Source organism: Daphnia pulex, chromosome 2 (assembly GCF_021134715.1).
Source record: "Daphnia pulex isolate KAP4 chromosome 2, ASM2113471v1".
Classification (NCBI taxonomy): domain Eukaryota; kingdom Metazoa; phylum Arthropoda; class Branchiopoda; order Diplostraca; family Daphniidae; genus Daphnia; species Daphnia pulex.
The window spans coordinates 12,163,756-12,181,912 of NC_060018.1; the positions used below are offsets into that span (position 1 = coordinate 12,163,756).

General features: G+C 43.6%; 5 protein-coding genes across 9 annotated transcripts; 2 read left to right on the top strand and 3 right to left on the bottom strand.

Annotated features, from left to right (window-relative positions):
• Window positions 1-444: 444 nt before the first annotated feature.
• On the top strand, window positions 445-2,952 carry LOC124188565 (protein C3orf33 homolog). Of its 4 annotated transcripts, none has more exons than XM_046581288.1 (8): window positions 480-649; window positions 734-939; window positions 1,010-1,115; window positions 1,176-1,419; window positions 1,488-2,047; window positions 2,109-2,168; window positions 2,240-2,620; window positions 2,690-2,952. In XM_046581288.1, exons 5-8 carry the CDS (start codon window positions 1,979-1,981, stop codon window positions 2,858-2,860), a joined length of 681 nt encoding a protein of 226 aa, XP_046437244.1. In that variant the 5' UTR covers window positions 480-649; window positions 734-939; window positions 1,010-1,115; window positions 1,176-1,419; window positions 1,488-1,978; the 3' UTR covers window positions 2,861-2,952. The 4 variants fall into 4 exon arrangements, with proteins under 4 accessions (XP_046437240.1, XP_046437241.1, XP_046437244.1 ...); XM_046581287.1 differs by having other exon boundaries at window positions 1,176-1,404; XM_046581285.1 differs by lacking the exons at window positions 2,109-2,168; window positions 2,240-2,620; window positions 2,690-2,952 and having other exon boundaries at window positions 459-649; window positions 1,176-1,404; window positions 1,488-1,845.
• On the bottom strand, window positions 2,865-5,383 carry LOC124188564 (argininosuccinate lyase-like). Its single transcript, XM_046581283.1, has 12 exons — window positions 5,181-5,383; window positions 4,938-5,108; window positions 4,705-4,839; window positions 4,519-4,619; window positions 4,196-4,389; window positions 4,040-4,100; window positions 3,934-3,974; window positions 3,778-3,875; window positions 3,548-3,691; window positions 3,393-3,473; window positions 3,219-3,325; window positions 2,865-3,147 (listed from the first exon to the last, which is right to left on the bottom strand). Exons 1-12 carry the CDS (start codon window positions 5,301-5,303, stop codon window positions 2,976-2,978), a joined length of 1,428 nt encoding a protein of 475 aa, XP_046437239.1. The 5' UTR covers window positions 5,304-5,383; the 3' UTR covers window positions 2,865-2,975.
• A 700-nt stretch (window positions 5,384-6,083) lies between these two features.
• LOC124188562 lies at window positions 6,084-10,606 on the top strand. Its single transcript, XM_046581280.1, has 4 exons — window positions 6,084-6,263; window positions 6,329-7,403; window positions 7,479-7,563; window positions 7,636-10,606. The coding sequence occupies exons 1-4, from the start codon at window positions 6,170-6,172 to the stop codon at window positions 8,971-8,973; spliced, it is 2,592 nt and encodes an 863-aa protein (XP_046437236.1). The 5' UTR covers window positions 6,084-6,169; the 3' UTR covers window positions 8,974-10,606.
• LOC124188563 (WAS/WASL-interacting protein family member 3-like) lies at window positions 9,132-13,964 on the bottom strand. 2 transcript variants are annotated; one of them, XM_046581281.1, is made up of 5 exons: window positions 13,534-13,964; window positions 12,301-12,652; window positions 11,965-12,224; window positions 10,888-11,887; window positions 9,132-10,351 (listed from the first exon to the last, which is right to left on the bottom strand). In XM_046581281.1, the coding sequence occupies exons 2-5, from the start codon at window positions 12,614-12,616 to the stop codon at window positions 10,245-10,247; spliced, it is 1,683 nt and encodes a 560-aa protein (XP_046437237.1). In that variant the 5' UTR covers window positions 12,617-12,652; window positions 13,534-13,964; the 3' UTR covers window positions 9,132-10,244. The 2 variants fall into 2 exon arrangements, with proteins under 2 accessions (XP_046437237.1, XP_046437238.1); XM_046581282.1 differs by having other exon boundaries at window positions 9,132-10,348; window positions 13,534-13,938.
• A 1,404-nt stretch (window positions 13,965-15,368) lies between these two features.
• Window positions 15,369-18,023, bottom strand: LOC124188604 (26S proteasome regulatory subunit 8). Its single transcript, XM_046581345.1, has 8 exons — window positions 17,848-18,023; window positions 17,414-17,561; window positions 17,139-17,362; window positions 16,887-17,079; window positions 16,686-16,818; window positions 16,469-16,622; window positions 16,156-16,365; window positions 15,369-15,890 (listed from the first exon to the last, which is right to left on the bottom strand). The coding sequence occupies exons 1-8, from the start codon at window positions 17,857-17,859 to the stop codon at window positions 15,750-15,752; spliced, it is 1,215 nt and encodes a 404-aa protein (XP_046437301.1). The 5' UTR covers window positions 17,860-18,023; the 3' UTR covers window positions 15,369-15,749.
• Window positions 18,024-18,157: the final 134 nt, after the last annotated feature.

The following is an 18,157-nucleotide window of genomic DNA, read 5'->3' on the forward strand; positions in this document are numbered from 1 at the left end:
CTATCTAGCGCATGTGCGTCCCCATTCGACCACACATCCCGTCATTCCCGTGTTAAAAAGGTTGCGATTGGTTGTGTTGGTTCAGCGAAAAAAATTGTATAGCCTATTCGGTCTCCCAGTTTTTCCTTAAAACGGTCGCAATATATGTATAAAGAATTGTAAATGAATGATCGAATTCCATGTCGCCGCCTTTCCAATGCGACTCAAGCGTGGTAATTCGTAGTCTTGGTCTTACGGCACGTAGAGGCGTCGAACTTGTTTCCATACAAATTTTTATGAAAACTCATAAAGTGCAGCTGACGGATCATGTAACATTGGAGTTTCAAAATCGGAAACTGAGAACCCATCCTTCTTTTCCCTCTCAAGCTTATTCGTTCTCTCTCTCTCTTTCTTCTTTTATAGTTTCGTGAGAATCGACTGATCGTATTCACGGCCGGGTCGCAGCTCCACAGCAACCCATAAACCGCGCAATCTTATTTTACCAAGAGCCTTCTCGGCGCCGGATATCAGTGTGTGTCAAGCGCTATCCGAGTGTGAACATGGATGCACTAGGATGCATCATTGCCTCTCAAATTGTAGTCAAAACTCTGTAAGAAAATGACGATCAAATTCTCTTTGCTCTTTTTGATCGCTTTGCTATCTGCCATCAGTAAGTGTGAGAACATTTACATTTTCGATCGGTTCCAACATTTAAACTTTATTTTCAAATATCCGGACGTTGTTATGTCGATAGATTGCGGAAATGCTCGAGGAAATATCAGCATGGCTCCGGCTAATCCACTCTACTGGTTGGACAGTTACATCAAAATCACTTGCAGAACCTCGTCCAACATTAAAGTGAAGGAATGCAGTTGGTTTATCAACGATAACAAAATTGACAGTGGACAAGTCTACCAGTTTTCCGTCGACGAAAAACTAAGAGAATGTGCCATTATCGTAGTAAGTGAATTTTTACGAATCATTAAATTTATAATTTACCATACTATTCCCACTATTATAAACTTGGTAGAAATTAGCTGCTACCGCCAAGAACGGCAAATGGAGATGTCTACTTCATTTGTCATCGACTAACCCCATGTCGGAAATAAGCGCATCGACTCACGTAAACATTCTCGGTCAGTTAACAAATGATTTGGATTGAATTGAAATTATTAATCCGCTAGAATTTGATGTAGATCTGAGTTTACGCGAATTCGTCATCATCATATGCGGAATACCCATTTTTCTGGCAATGATAATAACCATCGTGGGACTCGTCGTGAAAAATAGGCGATCCGTAACTTTCATGGAGCATCATCAGAGTTATTTCGTTGCGTCGGCACCAGTCATTTTGCTGGAGGATGGCTTTAATAGCCCCGGTAGTACGCCGCCCCCGCCATCCTACGACACGGTAGTTAGCGCTAGGTAACTATATATACGGTATTGATCGCGAGAGACTCTGCTGACGTCTGAGTTGAATACCAAATGGGCCATTATATGTGTCACAGAATACTTGCTGACGAGTTCGCTCGACTAGAGTTTTCCGGGATTCCTAACGACGCGGAAGATCACACGTCTCTTCGCAACGGTGACGAATCAGGAAACAATGAACAAATGTTCAAAACTAGATCAGCGCCTAATTTGATTGTTACATAGAGAGGCAATGTAAACGGGAAAATATATCGATCTCTCATCACTACCCGATCCTACCGTTTGGTGAAATATTTATCGGATTTTAAATTTTCATTGGAAGCTATTAACCGTTCTTAACTTTTCTATCAAAATGTACATAGTGCACTTTACTTACGTTGCGTTCTGAATCGATGCTCTTGTAAAATGCAGGACAATAAATTTCTAAATAGTTAACTGACTACGAAATTTTCTTAATTTTCGCTCTCTATTCAGTGCTGTAACCTGGTGGTCTGAAATGATAACTAACAAGTAAATAAACAAAAATGTCATGTCGATCAAACGAAATGTACTGACTGTGATATGAACTATGAAGAAGCCATCTGATTTGGAATCGAGGATTAATGAAATCCTTGATAGGAATATTAGAATAATCCAGGTAATCAAAGTTAAAGTAAACGCTAGATAATTTCTATTTCTGTAGTCTTTCATGGACGCAGTATTCCGTGTATGCTGTGGGTTTAATTGGTTTGGCAGTTGTCGCCAAAAGTACACATATAGTAAGTTTTTTAAACTGTGATTTATTTTCCTTACTTTAGTAATTTGATCTTAAATTATTGGAATTTTCAAGTTCAGTAAGTTCACTCCTTCCAAAACTGTTCCCAGAGAGTTTGTTACAAGAGCCGTGAAGTTACAAGGAAAAGTGAAAGGAATTGAATTCCCACCTGTCAAACATCAACAAGAACAGCAGCCACTTTATGCCGTCAGATTACATATTGAGCACATTCCTATTGTAAACCTATGGACACAACCAAAACAATCTGACAAGCTTTTGGAGAAATCTGCCAGCAGTTTGTTGAAGATTGAATTGATTGGAGTGAATCTAACAACTCTTGATGGAGCAAACAGGTGGATCAAATCACCCCTCGAGTCAAATCCAGTAATTTGGTTTAGACTTTATGGTGTGAATTCCAACACAAATCTCTTTTACGCTTCAGTTCTCTTACATAGGGTAAACAAAAAATGTGTTATTTATTATGTTGAATAATTATTCTTTTTACTTTCAACTTTCTAATAACAGCCTTGGTGGAAATTCTGGAGGCAAAGGGACCTATCCTCAATTGTTCTCAAACACAACGAAGGAGTAGTGGCTTCTTACTTACCTAGTCAACAAGTCTACTATAACAATAAATATCCGGCATATTACAGGAAGTTGCTGTACTGTGCAATCAAGAACAAAAATTATAATTGAGAACTGAAAAATACAGCAGTGTATCATGTTATCACCACAAAATATTCATCTGAGATTTCTAAGTGGATGAATAATAAAACTATTTGACACGACTAATTCGATTCGTTTACATCTTTCACAATGCCGTACTACTGGAAGCGGTAGGGATGTTTCGCAATTCAAGAAGTGCCTTCAGATCATCTATTTGTTTTTGAACCGCCCTTCGACTGGTCCCACCAGCGACTTGATACTGCTCTACGCTGTGTTCGTAATTCCAGATACTTGCAACGGATGAATCAAATGCCGAGCTGTATAATTGTGTAATAAAATGATAGATCGCAAAACATTGGTCGCCATATTAATGACGATGATACGAAACCTGACTGTCTGCAATTCTTCAAGGGTTAGATCTGACATTTCTTTCTTTTGATCCTCAGCCATTGATACCACCTTTCCGACGATAGTGTGAGCTTCCCTGAAAGCCACCTATGACACACATAGTTAACATGATCCAGTTATGCAAACATTTGAATAAAATTGCTATAGTACTAACGCCTCTTCGCACTAGATGGTATGCCAAATCAGTGGCCAGCATGTCGGAACTCAGTGCACCCATTGCCCTTTGTGCGTTTATCTACAAAAATATTTCTGTTACCAAATCGCTTTCAAAAATAAGAAATAAGGTCTGCGCTGTCTCGATGATAATACTTTCAAAGTGGATAGGATTCCGGCAGCGACCTGAAGAGATACGTAAAGATTGTCCACTACATCAAACAGAGCCTCTTTATCCTCTTGTAGGTCCTTATTGTAGGTGGAAGGTAATCCTTTTAGAACCATGGAGAAACCCGCCATCTGCAAAGAAAATCCAGTCAAAAGATTCCAGAAGGATTTACAAGACGTGATATAATCTCATCGGGTCATCGCCGTGTATAATCTACGTGTCCAAATATTCGTCCAGCTTTAGCCCGAATCAGTTCTAATCCGTCTGGATTCCTCTTTTGTGGCATGAGACTGCTTCCAGTGCTGTAGGCATCCGCTGAATTTACAAAAAAAGGTTTCAGACAAATTTAATCGCGATAGCATTGATATCTTACCAATAGTCACAAAATTGAATTCTTTGGTCGAATAAATGATCCTGAAATCGATAAAATATAAAAGAAAAAATATTTTTTTAAAATGATTTTCAATTTGAAACCTTACAGATCTTCGGCCAGTCGACTAAGATGAGAACTCAAAATTGACGCCCAAGAAAGAAACTCGACTATATAGTGGGAAGAATATATGTAATAAATATCTTGTGTAGGTTATTATATACCCGAGCTACATATAGATTGCATCAATCAATAAAATCCATACCGACGAAATCGCGGTCGCCTACACCCAGCAGAGAATTGGGCGTGATGTTATCAAAACCCAACAGATCCGAAAGATAAAGCCGATCGATCGGGAACGGACTGCCGGCCAATGCTCCGCTGCCCAGAGGCATCACATTCACTCGATCCCTTAACTGAATCAAACGCTGGACATCTGACCATAGACTCCAGGCGTAACTAAACGCAGGGAAAAAAAGAAAATGAAAAGATTTCAATTTGAATAACATATGTCATTAGCAAAACGCAAAATGGAAGTACTAGTATAGTAAATATTTGTAATTTAACCACCACTTCTTAATAACATACCTGCATAAATAGTGACTCCAGCGGATGGGCTGTGCCCGCTGTAAATGGGTGTAGCCAGGTAGAAGAATATCCATTTCGTCTTGAGCTCGTTCGATCAATATCTTTTGAAGAAAAATAACAAATAATTCTGTTTCCGGTTGGCTTAACAAAATTAATTGGAAGCTCGTCTAGCCTCTATACGCATACCTGGATAATTTGAACAAGAAACTTGTCCAAGGATTGATCAATTTCTTGTCGCAACCAAAGTCTCAAATCGGTGGCCACCTGATCGTTCCGGCTTCTGCCCGTGTGCAATTTCCCACCTGCCTTCCCTATCATTTCCTTTTAAAGGCAAAATAAGAAGAGGATATTATATCAAATATATTAAACGCGCGGGTGATAAAAAACATTTCCGCACGATCGAGCCGGTGGTTTTTTACTTTGAGTCGTCGTTCATTGGCTGAATGAATATCTTCGTCAGATGGATGGATCTCAAACGTCTCATTGCGCCATTCGTCCTCAATGGCGGCCAGAGCGTTGCAAATGTCGGCACATTCCAGCTGGTCTACCAGTCCGGCCTTGAATAAGCCTGCAGCATACGCTTTACTACCCTGATGGCAAATTTTCAATTGAAATTTTAATAAAAATTTCTTAGGAAAATATTTTTAGCTATTCAAAAATACCAAAATGTCGACGTAGCAGAGGCGCTTGTCGTAACTGATGGAAGAATTGAATCGCTCCATCACTTGATCGATCCGGCGATCGCTGAACCGGCCACCCCAGAGTTTCCCTCCGCTTTCTTCCATCACTGCCGTCCGCCGATTCCGTCTCAAAGGAATTGAGATAACAACAGTCTGCGCGATCGCTGACTGTGGCGAAAGTTTTCTCAATAGTCGCCAGTGCTGCTGGGGAGTCGTGTTATGGAATTAAGTATCACGACTTTTCTCTTATCTTTTGTCTAGAGCCATTGTTCTTTCTGGGAATCGACAAACAACAACAACATCAGCTGATTATATGCAAACATTGTATGTAAGACAGCGAAAGTAAAGAACATCCATTCTTATTTTTTTCCAATATTTTACTGAAATTGTTTTTTAAGGTCGATTGATTTTTGGGTTGAAATCGTGACAAGCAAAGGTCGGAGAAAACCCAACGACACGAAAGATAAAACACAAAACGTTTCTGATGGGTTTCCCTTTCGAAAATGTGTGTGTGTCTATTTATCTCCCAAATAACCTTACAGATTTCTTTTCCTTTTTTCCACAATGTCATTTGGTGAATTTAAGTGCTGGTCAAATCGCTGAGAGGCTTCTAGGTGACCGTGGATAATAAATAAACAAATAGACGACCGTGAACGATATATAACGTAAGATAATCACGAGCCGGAAAACCTTTTTTTTTACAGACAAGAGAGACTATGAGACGTAGCGAGCTAATTGGTTTGATTACTAATGGACGGGCTATTATGTTATTGCATCTATTGGTATCAAAGAGCGCGATAGATAGGGGTCGGTGATTGCTGTTGCGCACGCGCTATATTCGGTGATTGTCATCATCGCTCTCGTCTAGTCACTATTAACGAGTATCATTGTCATTGAATGCTCAGTCAACCGCCGCCAACAACCGACAGTTCACTTAACTTTAATCGCCATCCGATCCCAGCCAATTAGCCATGTCGAAAAAGCGGAAAATCCTGTCGTCCATTTCCGTCTTCTCTTTCGTCTTCCTCGTCTTATTATTACCTGACGATTGCTCCTCCAGTTTAGGTATTATTATTATTACGCAATCAAAACATCACGTTGATTATTTAATGAATAATTACAAATATTAGCGACTAAATTGGATTTGATCCACCGGGAACTGGCGTCCGTCAATCCGGCGTGGACTCGAGTTTTGAATTACATTTTGGATTCGAATCAATTCAACACCAACAAAGATCTAGGCCAGCAGACGACGACTAGTCAAGACAATCAAGAATGCTGCCTGACGGATCATTCCGGCTGGTGGTGTCGTCGACGCCGCCAGCGTCATCACCATGAGGGTCATTTGAATCCCAATAATGTTGACAACAACAACAGCAATCTTCCGTCCGATCAATTAGGCCATCGATCGACCAGGCCCGCCGATCTCTACGAGGCCACTGACTGGCATTGCCCGCCGGCGGCTACCAACAGGTTGATGGCGGAAGTGGTTTATTCCGGCGAGGTCGACTCATCGTCATCCCGACATCACGTGGAATTGCCGGCCATCTTCTCCGTCCTGATCAATTTCGGCAACAGTGAATACTATCAATTCCTCATCAGCATGCTCGACTACCTGGAGGAGGATCACGGATGTTCTTCCGGCTACGTTTGGGATCCGTTCGCATCCGCCTGCCGCCGGATCTACTGCTCCCCGGGCCACGTCCACGGTTTCCAGGAGGATTTCTGCGATTACATCGACGCCAACGAAACGGAGACCGATTGGCGGATGACGTACGTCATGGAGCTGGAAGTGATCCAGCTGACGCTCTACGTCGACGCCATTTACGACAGCCGCAACATCTCCGACGACGATTTATTGGCCATCATTCAAGACTCTTTCGCTCCCGTTTTTGCGGCTTTCGTCGGGATCGATCCTGGGCGCATCACCAACCTGGACGTGGCTTTCATCAACCGGACGGCCAAGGAGAATAAGCCGGCGGCGCCGATGATGGACCAGCAGCGATCGCTGACGATCGATTTCTGGCTGAGTCAGGCGGAAGATGGATCGGACGAGCCGACAATCGACAGCGTTGTCGCTCTGATGGGCAGTTTGATCGTCCAGGATCGTTTGATCGCCGTCATTGATGGAGTCGTTTGCCAACTGGTGGGTCTCCACGAACAGCCCGTCCCATCGGAAACGGACACTTTCGCTAACTGGTGCAGGTTGGATATATATTTCACCATCATCTCTTATCTCTTTAAAAGATAATGAAATTGACAGGTCGATTATTTTTTTAGAGGTGGGATAACGGCCATTTACCACAATGACGAATTCGTGATCGACGTCACCAACAACACGGAAACGAATCAAAGCGAATTGATAGTAGTCTATTATATCTAATCTTTTCTTATTTCATTAACAATTATTATTTAATCATCTCTCGATTGTTAAAAGGTCTACATCAAAGCGACGGATCAGTGGTACAAATCGGGCGAGTACATGGCCGATTTGTTCTTTTACGGCTCGTCCAATTCGTCGGTTCTGACCAGTTTGTCCGGCTCGGTGGCCGTCTGTGAGAACCGGAGTGTCATCGAAGACACGTCGTGCAACGTCATCCATTTGAACCAGACGGAATTCATTTTCTTCGACAACAACACGGTCCTCTACAACGGATCCATCCCTTTCATCGATCCCACTCTGCAGCCGGGCGAGTACGAAAGTCTTCCGGACGGAGGGCTGGCCGTCTGCCTGTACATCTCTCAAAAATGGCCAACGGCATTGATCGTCGAATCCTACCTGACGCTCTGCTTGATGTCCATCTCGATCCTGGCCATGATGGCCACCATCGTCACGTATTTGATCTTTCCGGAATTGCGGAATTTGGCCGGATTGGCCGTTATGAATTTGTGTCTAATGACATCCGGATTCCAGCTGTGCATCATGATCGGAATGTCGCTGTCGGTCCACCAGAAATCCGAGCTGTGCGTGGCCACCGCCATTTTGGTCCACTACGAAGGATTGGCATCCATTTTCTGGACCAACGTTATGGCCATCGACCTCTTCCTGACGCTGGGCCGATGGTCGGCGGCCCCCCGGAAGCCTTCGAAAATCCTTCCGCGCTACAGCCTCTACGCCTACGGCCTGCCGCTGGCCATCGTGTCCGTGGCGGTGGCCATCAACTTCTGCGACTGCACCGGTGAGTTCGAGGTCGAGTACGGCAAGCTCTTCTGCTGGATCAGCAATCCGACGGCCAACATGGTCTTCTTCGGCCTGCCGCTGGCCTTGGCTCTGGTAGCCAACATTGTCCTCTTCGTCCGGACGGTGGCCATCATCTACAGTTCATCGGCCTGTCAGGGCCAGTGTTCCAGGCGTCAGAGGGCCCTGTGCCAGCTGAAACTCTACGCCCGCATGTCGACCGTCATGGGATTCGCCTGGATCTTCGCCTTCATCGCCGCCTGTTTCGACCCGTCTTCGACGGCCGGCATGATCTTCACCTTCATTTACGTCATCCTCAACTCGATGGGCGGTCTGTTTATCTTCGTGGCCTTCACGTGCAACCGACGCGTCTACCTCCTCTACCGCGGCTGGTGGGCCAAAAGGCGTAATCAATTGCTGCGCCGCTCCAGCACGACGACGGCCGACAGCCTCAGCAGCACCAGGAAAACCAAGACGGCCCACGCCAGTGTCTCTCACCAGTCCCGTCAAGCCAAGACCATTTCGGTAGAGACCCTTGTTTCCAATTCGGATGCCGGAGATGTTAGTCCAAACCGTGAAACGTCTCTCCACATGTAAAAATAACAAATTTTCTTACTTATTCCCAAGTTGATTATTACATAACATCCCCACATAGCTTTCAGCAGGAAATATGGTGATCGTTCAGTTCTTATTAGAATTTTTTTTTAGAAATTCCTTGAATAAAAAAGATATTTTTCAATTTTTTAACACTCGGATATTTGAACGTTCGTTGTTATTCTGGGCATTTTTATTATGTATAGTTAACAAACGATGGAGAATGCAGAAAAATCGATCGATGAAACACACTCGCATGTATAGGCCTATATAGTTGAATACAAAAGGGTAAATAGTAAGAAAAGGAAAAACAAGACCATAAAAGGTTGACAAAATGATTTAAGAGGCATATTTATAATAATCGTATATCGGGAAAAAAAGGGGATTGGTTGAACACACATTTCTCTCACACACACACCCTTTTCGAGGATATAGATTTCCTTCCTCCCTTTTGTTTGCTTTTTCTTTCAGCTCAATAGAGCGCCACGTTCAAAAAAGGAAACGGGCGTGACAACCAAAGCTCTTTTACACACAGTGGGCATTCTTATTCTAATTTCTTTTCTTTTTTACCGAAAATTCCATCATACACGCACAAATACAAGCACGCCAATTTTTAAAAAAGAAAGAAAAATATATATACTCGGAAATACAGAATGGTAAATAGTAGTTACACACGGGAAATAAATGATTTTAAGCGCACTTCAGGTTTCCCGCCATGAAACGGTTAAAGAAAATTGAGGGGTGGATTTAAAAAAAATAGTAGTAATAATAAATCGCGTTTTGACTAAACGGGGCACCCGACAAAAAAAGAAATTATTTACAACATATAGACTCCCCCCTTTATATTCGTTTCTACTCTTTCTTGAATTTGCTAGACGTAACATCATTTTAAAACAAAAGACAAAAGAAAGAGCAGTTTCATGCACACGGGGGGAGAGAGAAATAACATTTTTTAATAACGATCGTTTCAAGTTTCATTAGACCAATAATCGATTATTAATATGGCTGTATGTGGCACTTATTTTTTTCCTCCTTCATCTTGCGAATCTCCAGTGATCGGAACCTCCACCTCCCCTGCAATTACGAACACGGACGTAACAAAAAAAAATGACAGAAGACAGGTGTTGTTTGATGACATCTCTTCAATGGGCACAAGGACGATCACAGTCATTGAAGCAACACGCCAAACGACCCCAAAGTTGTCTGTTCTTTTCTCTCCATCTCTGCAGGAAAAAAAGCTCGACGAGTTACGTAATTATTCGTAAAAAATAATTTCAGCAAGGAGCTGCGTTGCTGCTGGGCCAACGCGATCCGGAATTGCTGGGCTGCTGCATCGTTGGCGGCTGCGGCGCTTGCTGGCGTTTCATACTCTGGTTGGCTACTGTTGGTCGTTGGGATGTGTCGGGTGTGTCGGGTAACAAGGACGTCAATTTAGAAGCGTCACCACACCAAGAAGAAGATGTTGATTTCCAATAATAAAATAGGAATAACCAGGAGGAGAGAAAAAGAAGCCGGGAAAATACACAAAAAAAATAAGCGTCAGACAAGGCGGTTAAACAAATAAGCTCTCCAAAGTTTCCTGACAAGTTCAGTTACTTTGAAGAATTATAAGACTTTTGACATCTAAGAGACAAAATGACGAGAAAAAAACCCATTGCCCATTTAAAAAAAAAAAAAGAAATGTACACTTGAGCTGTGAAGCGTAAAAATAAGCCAATAACCGGAATAATAAAAATAAATCAAAAGGAAACCCTATCAAAGGTCTTGAAACCCAAAAGCCAAAGAAGTTTCTCCCAAAAATTTAAATCTTTTCTCTCATTGAAATGAAAACATTTGTAAGTAAGTTAACTGTCGAGTCAATTGTTTGTCTAACACTTAAAATTTTTAGATTTAGAAATGTTTAAGTTTGAGTCCTACGCGTTGGGTAAAGCTTCTGGCAGTTGGTGAAGGGCTCCGGCGACGGCATGTGGTGCAGCGGGCGGAAGCGGCTGGCGAATCGCGACTCAAAGTCTTCCGGTTCGGCTGACGACGATTGCTGGAAGGCGTAGGCCACGCTGGGTGGTGGCGGAGGTGGCGGAGGGACGACCATCGACGACAGCGACGTCACCGAGCCGCTACTCCGCTGCATGGAAGATCCACGGGTGGGCGGCGTCGGCGGGCCGCTGTTGTTGTAGATGCCGGGCGACCTGTTCGACATGATGGAAGACGACGGAGGTGGCGGAGGTGCTGGGCTCATTCGATGCGGCGGAGGTGGCGGAGGAGCACTAAGAGGCGGCGGCGGAGGGATTGAGGCAGGAGGATTGATCCGCTGCGGAGGCGGCGGGGGACGCACTGAAGGTGGCCGGATTTTGGCCGGACTGGAATGAACACCGTTGGCCATTGGAGCTCGCGGCACCGGCGGTAATGGGCCACGAGGAGCTCCGGAGATTCCTGCCGGCGGAATGGCGTTGCGTGGTAAGGTGGCGTATCGGTTGGGCGGCGGCGGAGGAGCCACCGGAGGTGATGAAATGTCCTGCGAACTCTGATTCCGCCTCTCTTGGCTCTCCATGATGGACTCTTCGACTTCCGAAGATCCCGGAGCTCCTGGTTTGACGGATCGAAGACTCTGAGCCCGGGCCACCGTCGGTTTGGCACTGGGCGGCGGCGGCGGAGGTGGACTCGTCGGATTGACGGGCCAATTCATGCTCATACTGGCGATGCTGGGCGATTTGGGAGGTGGCGAAGGTCGTTTAGTCGAAGCAGATGTCCCGCTCCCAGCTCGAGCGCTTCCAGCCGGAGGCGGAACGGGACTAGTGGGTTTCGATTCCATCGGAGGCGGTTTCGGTGCCAAATTGGGTTTGCCGAAATTCAAAGTCGGCGGTTTGGTGGGCACGCTCGGCGGATTCCGAGCGTACGACACATTATCCGTCGAGTCACTCTTTTAAAAAATAAAAAAAGGAAAATTTGATAAGATAAACAAACAGGTGACGATAAGAGAGAAACGGTTAGATGTACCGTTACGAGCGACGGTTTCCTGCTGGCTGGCGGAGGCTGTGGCGGAGGTCCTCGGTTGACTGACGAGGCGGACGAGATGGATGAGCCGGATGTGGATCCATTAAGCGTTTTGGGCTTCCACGGCGTGTTGGAAGGAGCCATTTCCGTTGAAGGCGTTCTGCTTAAACCACCTGGATGGCCGCCGCCGCCACCGCCGGACGAATTCTGATTGACTGGGCCCAGTCGCCCTCTACCTGTCGCTTTCAAAACCGGCATTCCACCTGGATTGAGATAGAGTTATAAGAATCATGACGTATTTTGTCTTGGCCTGTCAAATGTCTTGAAAAATAATTTCACCAGCAAAAAGTCCGCCCAGTTGAGGCGCTGATGTCCCATTGCTGACGGCCGGCACGGCAAACGGTTTCGGCCCGCTGGGTTTGTTGTTGTTACTGCTGCTGCTGCCTCCCCCTTCGATGACGGGCGCACTGCGATCGTTGGTCACCGTTTTCTTGAGCGCCGCTCCCTGGCGAATAGAACTGAGCAGCTGGTTACGATCATCGGCGCCTCCCGATTTGCCCATTTTAGACGTGCTGGGTCCTTTGGCGCCGAATGACGGCGGCGGAGGAGGTCCGGGTGGTGGAGGAGGACCCGGCGGAGGTGGCGGAGGAGGCATTTTTCTCTATTTTTCTCTCCAACCTCCTAGTGTATCCTGAAAGATAAATCAATCATTGTATTAAGCCAAAAAGAATAAAAAGTACAGAGAGAATATTAACATTTCCTCCCACCGGATTAAATAACAAGGCGGTTACAGGGGCTTCTCTTTCTGCGTGTACGTCTGTCTGGATATGTTTCAAACGTTTTTTTCCTTTCTCAAACTTTTGGTATCGATATATATATATTTTGTTTAGATAGCAAGAGTCTAATCTTAGTTCTTTTCAGACTTTGGGAGGCGCTGGTTGGCCACCAACAGGTACAACAAGACGAGTGTGGGCGTTACGGCAACACACACGTAAACAGTCATACATCATCACTTCCGGAAAGAAAGAAAAGCTTTTTTACGTCACTGCAGTTCTTCCACTTGGAATAAATTAGGCAATCAAACCTTACAAGAGAGACCGATAATGTAGGGGGGGGGGACCTTTCAATCGCAATGGAATGGCCAAACAAAACGATGGTTCGTGCCCGTTGGGCTTTCACGTGTGGGGGTGAAATCGGGAACAATAAAAACTACTTCTGCTTTTCTTTCTTTCTTTTCTGTGAGGTTGTTTCACTCTTATCGACCTTATCGCCAAGCCGCCAACTTCCTTTTCGTTTCGACTCGTTTTTCTCGTTTAAAGAAATATAATAACTGTGACGATTGAAAAGAAAACAGCAAACAACTTCCTTTCGTCTGATAAATAATGAACTCAATTTACGTGAACATGTGATCACGTCACACGATTTCATACACCGTCGTTCTTATTTCTTTTTATTATTCTTTTTTTTTCGGCGGTGGGAGGTGGTAGGAGAAAAAAGTTTGGTGGGAGGACGTGAAAGCTCGGCGAGAGAAATTCAGTCCAAAGTCCGCGGTCAGCCATCAGAAAATCTCACCTTAATGACGTTGGAAAACGAACACAAATTTCTGGTTGTAGTGACCCGTTTTTCTCTTTTCCTCGATCGAATAAACACTCTCACATATACACACACACACACACTGGGTTGAAACCAGCAATGAGTCTCTCAATCAACGGCGTTGCACACAGAGTTCAACACATTCCACATATTGATTGAATTAGCCGAGTTTTCTGTTCGATGCAAACGGCGTTTGACATTGGCGAGGCTCGGCCTCGTAAACAGTTGGAGTTGCCGAGGTAAAACTGTGTCTTCAGACACCTGCAAACCCACTTCACACACGACAGTAAATACCTATATGAAGACAACGTTACACGAAACCTTCTTTCTACTGCTGCAGTGTACACTAGTCTATAGCCCACCACCACTGCCCCAACACAGGCGCTCTGGCGGCGGTCGGCAGTATCGCTGGGGGGGTCGGTAAAAGTAACACGTTGCCAGATTTATTTAATTTCGTTCAATCAATTTTCCGTTTGATTTGAAAAACAAATCGAATGAAATTACAGTTGTTTTTTTTATTAGCTTGCATTACAGCAAACGTCGATTGCGTTTTATTTCGTTTAAATTCGTTTAAAAAGATGAAAATTTGAATAATAGAATTTCCCCCCAAAACATAAATTTGTTAATTTGACTACGCCCTTGATCTAGTTGTTATTCAAGAGAAATTCACTGATTGCGTGTAATCTGGAGATTTTATCTTGTACGACTTGCGCAACTACACATGCAAATTAAAAAAAAGCCACTTTGCTTAAGAGTGCTAAAAACTCGAATCAAAAATTGATGTTCATTTGGAATTCAAGTTGTGTATAGTAACCAGTCGAAATCAATCAGCCGGTTTCTAGTGAAATGCCACCTGAAGGCATGTCCCAATATCGCTGAGAAAATCCAGCGTCAATATAGGTGAAACTTGCTTGCATCATTTCAATACAATGACTCGATGGTCTTCCCTGCTACAGCAGGTTTTGTTGTTGAATCATGCGTTGCTAAATTAGCCTCGCTCATTCAAAAGTTTTGGCCGTGGTTTGAGTCAGCGTTATTCACTGGTGTTGAAATGTATCCATTTAAATAGCTCCTCAAGTTTGAAGTTTGCCAACGTCAAGTGCCGTTAACCAATTTGGTGATTTCACAACTGTACGTAAATGCCAGTTCTTTTTATTGCACTGCCCCCATGCCCAGAGCAGCGCGCATACTTAACGACGTCAATTTATTCAGAAGCATTTCACAGCTTGTTGGCATCAATTAAGGGAATTAAGACACACGATCGATTTCCAACAGTTAATGAGGGCGAAATAACGCACGCACTTGAAATTCCCAGCATTGACGTAGGAATCTATCAAAGATAAATGTTTAGAGTCTAGACAGGATTTTTCGTTAGTTGCCGCCCAAGTGAGTTGTGTTCACAATGAAGCCTTCATTATTGAAGAATTTCTCAAAAACAAATCTCTACAGGATTAGATTTATTCACGTTCTTCGATGCGCAACCAAAATTAATCAAATCTGGTTCCGTTTTATCCGAGCTGTATTATGCAGTCGAAATTAGTTGCGTTCTTTCATTGCACGAAAAAAGGATGGAACTCATCCGAGATTCTGGGAATAAATCCGGCATTACCAGTTTTTTTCTTATACAATCTTCTTCCTTATTCTGTTATTCAAGGGCATCCAAACGTAGTTATCTTATGGAATATTTGATACCAAAAGCTTCTACCGTCAAAGCAAAAGTTTTTACGTCTAATACGACCACCATTTAAATTCTTGATTCTTTCGATCAACTTCTCAAGGTTAATCTAATCCAAACTGAATGAACCACCCCGTCTTGGGATGTCAACTTTTATTTAGCGCACTCTGATCTCTTTGTATTGGCATAACGAGCGTTTGGAAAATCCATCGGTACATCACTTCTTTCCTCAAGGATATCACTTAATCAGTAGAGAAGAAGGAAATAAGTAATGACAACGTGGGCTGGGCTTGATAGGCTTAGGATTTTCAAACGTGGAACAAGTCCAGAAATATTCAATCTTGTGAAATGAAAATGGAAAAAGCTTTCGGGATTACAGCCATATTTTTTTCAATGAATTCGAATTATTGTTAATTTTCTAAATTTTTGTTTCTGATTTTTAGTTGATTGCTTGCCGAGTGAGTGCGATGAAGTTTCGTCCAGTATCGGACCGTTGGATTCGAAGTAAAAGGATAACAAATCACTTCCAGAGCTTTTTGATGGACATGTTCTTCTCGGAATCCTTTTGCATCACCTTGGCGACGGCCATCTCGAAATCTTCTTGAGTGACGTGGACGCGCCGTTCGCGCAAAGCGTACATGCCAGCCTCTGTGCAAACACCCTGGAGATTGAAAAACCACAAAGAGGATGTTAATGCGATCACATCAGATACAGAGCGCAAATAGTCAAAGGTTAATTCAAGTGCATCAGTAAGTGGACCTCAATTAGCTCTCGATTGTGCAGCTCGCCAATCTGATACGATTAGGCAATCATGTGGCCCACTACTCACAAGAGTATTTGTTGCACATATGCAACCAATATTATATAGGTGTGGAATGTTAGAAGGGAGGAAAAAACCAATCAAAGTGTAGAAAAAAGATATAAACCTTGACTTCCGCTCCGGAAGCGCCGGGCATGAGCTCGGCAATCTTTCGTAAGTTGATGCCACGAGTCAGATTCATCTTTCTCGAGTGAATTTTGAGAATGTCGAGGCGAGCCTCCTCGTTTGGTGGCGGGAATTCGATCTTTCGATCAATGCGGCCGGGTCGCAATAGAGCGGGGTCCAAGATGTCGATACGATTCGTGGCCATAATCACCTACATGAGACGAAAGGAAAGAGGGACAGTGTCAACAGATCTGACAGGATTCAAACACAATCGACACAATTCTCCCCCCTCCAGCTGGTACACGGCTGCTCACTTTGATATTTTTGGTGGCTTCGAAACCGTCGAGCTGATTCAGCAGCTCCAACATGGTACGTTGAACTTCGGAATCACCTCCGCTACCAGATTCGATACGCGAAGAGCCGATGGAATCGATCTCGTCCATGAAAATGATGGAAGGAGCGTGTTCCCTTTATTTTAAAAATTCAACGTTGATCAATTGTATTGGGAAATTTCAACATCTAAATCGGTACCTGGCCATGACGAAAAGTTCACGAACCATACGAGAACCTTCACCGATAAATTTTTGAACTAATTCGGAGCCAGAGACTCGGATGAAAGTGCAGTCCGTGTGGTGAGCGACGGCACGAGCCAGAAGTGTTTTACCTGAAATACACCAACGATTATGAAATAATCACGAAATTAAAGAGAAATAAATGGTGTTCTATTTTTACCTGTTCCTGGGGGTCCGTAGAGTAGGACACCTTTAGGTTGAGCGATACCGAGGGCGTCAAAGAGCTCCGGATGTTTGATGGGAAGCTCAATGACTTCTTTGATTTCTTTGATCTGCTTATCCAAGCCTCCAACCATTTCGTAAGTGCTGTCTGGTACTTTCTCCACCATCATGAGAGACACTAACGGATCAACCTAAATCACCACACCGTAAATATACAACAATACTTTACTGTAACATTTCAAGCACTTACTTTACTGGGGAGAATTTTGTGCAGTGTGTAGCTGTCATTTCTCAGAGCAACTCTGCAGTTGGGCTTGATGTCGTTGATATCAATGTTCTTGTCAATGTCCACTACAAATTTACCTTCTGGGTGAACTTTGACAAGTACTTTCTTCTTGTCCATGGCTTTGACAACTTCACCGACATATGATCCCTGCTCCTGCAGCAGCTGCAATTCCTCCCTCAACATGCGAACTGTAGGAGAAAATTAGCATGATTGAAAGAAAACGAGAACTTTCCATTTACCTTTGGCATTGAGTTCGTTCCTTTGTGCCTGTAGCCTTCGAAGGTTCTGTGCTTTCTCCGCAACTACCAGCTGGAGCTCCTCAATCTTGGTGATGTAGTATTGCCTAAGACCCTCTCCCTTAGGAGGAGCCACATCAACTTCCATCATCTGAAACAGTAATACACATTAGCCTGCATGAATTATGGAGCTTCGGAACGAAAGGAATTGCTAGTTATTTGATACACTTGAGAGCTTTATGTAACACAATGTTAGTGAGAAAATAAAAATTTCATGGTTGTTCTATTTGTACAATTAATGCTCTTCTTCGGTGCTACGTCTGCAAAAGAGTTAATGAATGAGAAGCAGCAGCACTGCATTACGACAAGGGTAGATGACAAATGTCAAGGACGAATGCCAAATAAGTAGACTGTTAAGGAATTAAATCTAGAATTACGTGATTTTTCATTTAAACGTTCAATCGGCGTTTTCGCGATCCTCCAAATTTTATCACGAGCTCGGAAAAATTTCACCAGAGGATGACAAGCTGTTTGACTGTTTAGTTCAACCGTCTACCGCCCCTATCGGCTTGCGCGACGGTAGGAACGTCGGCCATGTTTTCTACTACAAAATCAGTTAAGCGTCTGGTAAAAACATTGTAGAGAAATAAATGATTAAATACCAAAACGAATTTTCCCAAGACTAAAATCATCTCGAAAACTAATATCTCGAATATTAAAAAATATCTGAATATAAACCGAGTTCAC

What these genes read in the sequence shown, in the direction of transcription:
- LOC124188564 (XM_046581283.1), bottom strand. Translation starts at nt 5,303, where the DNA reads ATGGAAGAAAGCGGAGGGAAACTCTGGGGTGGCCGGTTCAGCGATCGC. An exon ending in CCAATGAACGACGACTCAAA is followed by an intron (nt 4,840 to 4,937) that starts GTAAAAAACCAC and finishes TGCCTTTAAAAG; the next exon opens with GAAATGATAGGGAAGGCAGG. An exon ending in GAAGAATTGCAGACAGTCAG is followed by an intron (nt 3,148 to 3,218) that starts GTTTCGTATCAT and finishes ACAATTATACAG; the next exon opens with CTCGGCATTTGATTCATCCG.
- LOC124188563 (XM_046581281.1), bottom strand. Translation starts at nt 12,616, where the DNA reads ATGCCTCCTCCGCCACCTCCGCCGGGTCCTCCTCCACCACCCGGACCT. An exon ending in GGAAACCGTCGCTCGTAACG is followed by an intron (nt 11,888 to 11,964) that starts GTACATCTAACC and finishes ATTTTTTAAAAG; the next exon opens with AGTGACTCGACGGATAATGT. An exon ending in CCAGAAGCTTTACCCAACGC is followed by an intron (nt 10,352 to 10,887) that starts GTAGGACTCAAA and finishes AACGACCAACAG; the next exon opens with TAGCCAACCAGAGTATGAAA.
- LOC124188562 (XM_046581280.1), top strand. Translation starts at nt 6,170, where the DNA reads ATGTCGAAAAAGCGGAAAATCCTGTCGTCCATTTCCGTCTTCTCTTTC. An exon ending in ACTTTCGCTAACTGGTGCAG is followed by an intron (nt 7,404 to 7,478) that starts GTTGGATATATA and finishes TTATTTTTTTAG; the next exon opens with AGGTGGGATAACGGCCATTT. An exon ending in CGAATCAAAGCGAATTGATA is followed by an intron (nt 7,564 to 7,635) that starts GTAGTCTATTAT and finishes GATTGTTAAAAG; the next exon opens with GTCTACATCAAAGCGACGGA.
- LOC124188604 (XM_046581345.1), bottom strand. An exon ending in CTACGGACCCCCAGGAACAG is followed by an intron (nt 16,819 to 16,886) that starts GTAAAAATAGAA and finishes GGTGTATTTCAG; the next exon opens with GTAAAACACTTCTGGCTCGT. An exon ending in CTTCCGGAGCGGAAGTCAAG is followed by an intron (nt 15,891 to 16,155) that starts GTTTATATCTTT and finishes TTCAATCTCCAG; the next exon opens with GGTGTTTGCACAGAGGCTGG.
- LOC124188565 (XM_046581284.1), top strand. Translation starts at nt 598, where the DNA reads ATGACGATCAAATTCTCTTTGCTCTTTTTGATCGCTTTGCTATCTGCC. An exon ending in GAGAATGTGCCATTATCGTA is followed by an intron (nt 940 to 1,009) that starts GTAAGTGAATTT and finishes TAAACTTGGTAG; the next exon opens with AAATTAGCTGCTACCGCCAA. An exon ending in GACTCACGTAAACATTCTCG is followed by an intron (nt 1,116 to 1,175) that starts GTCAGTTAACAA and finishes AATTTGATGTAG; the next exon opens with ATCTGAGTTTACGCGAATTC.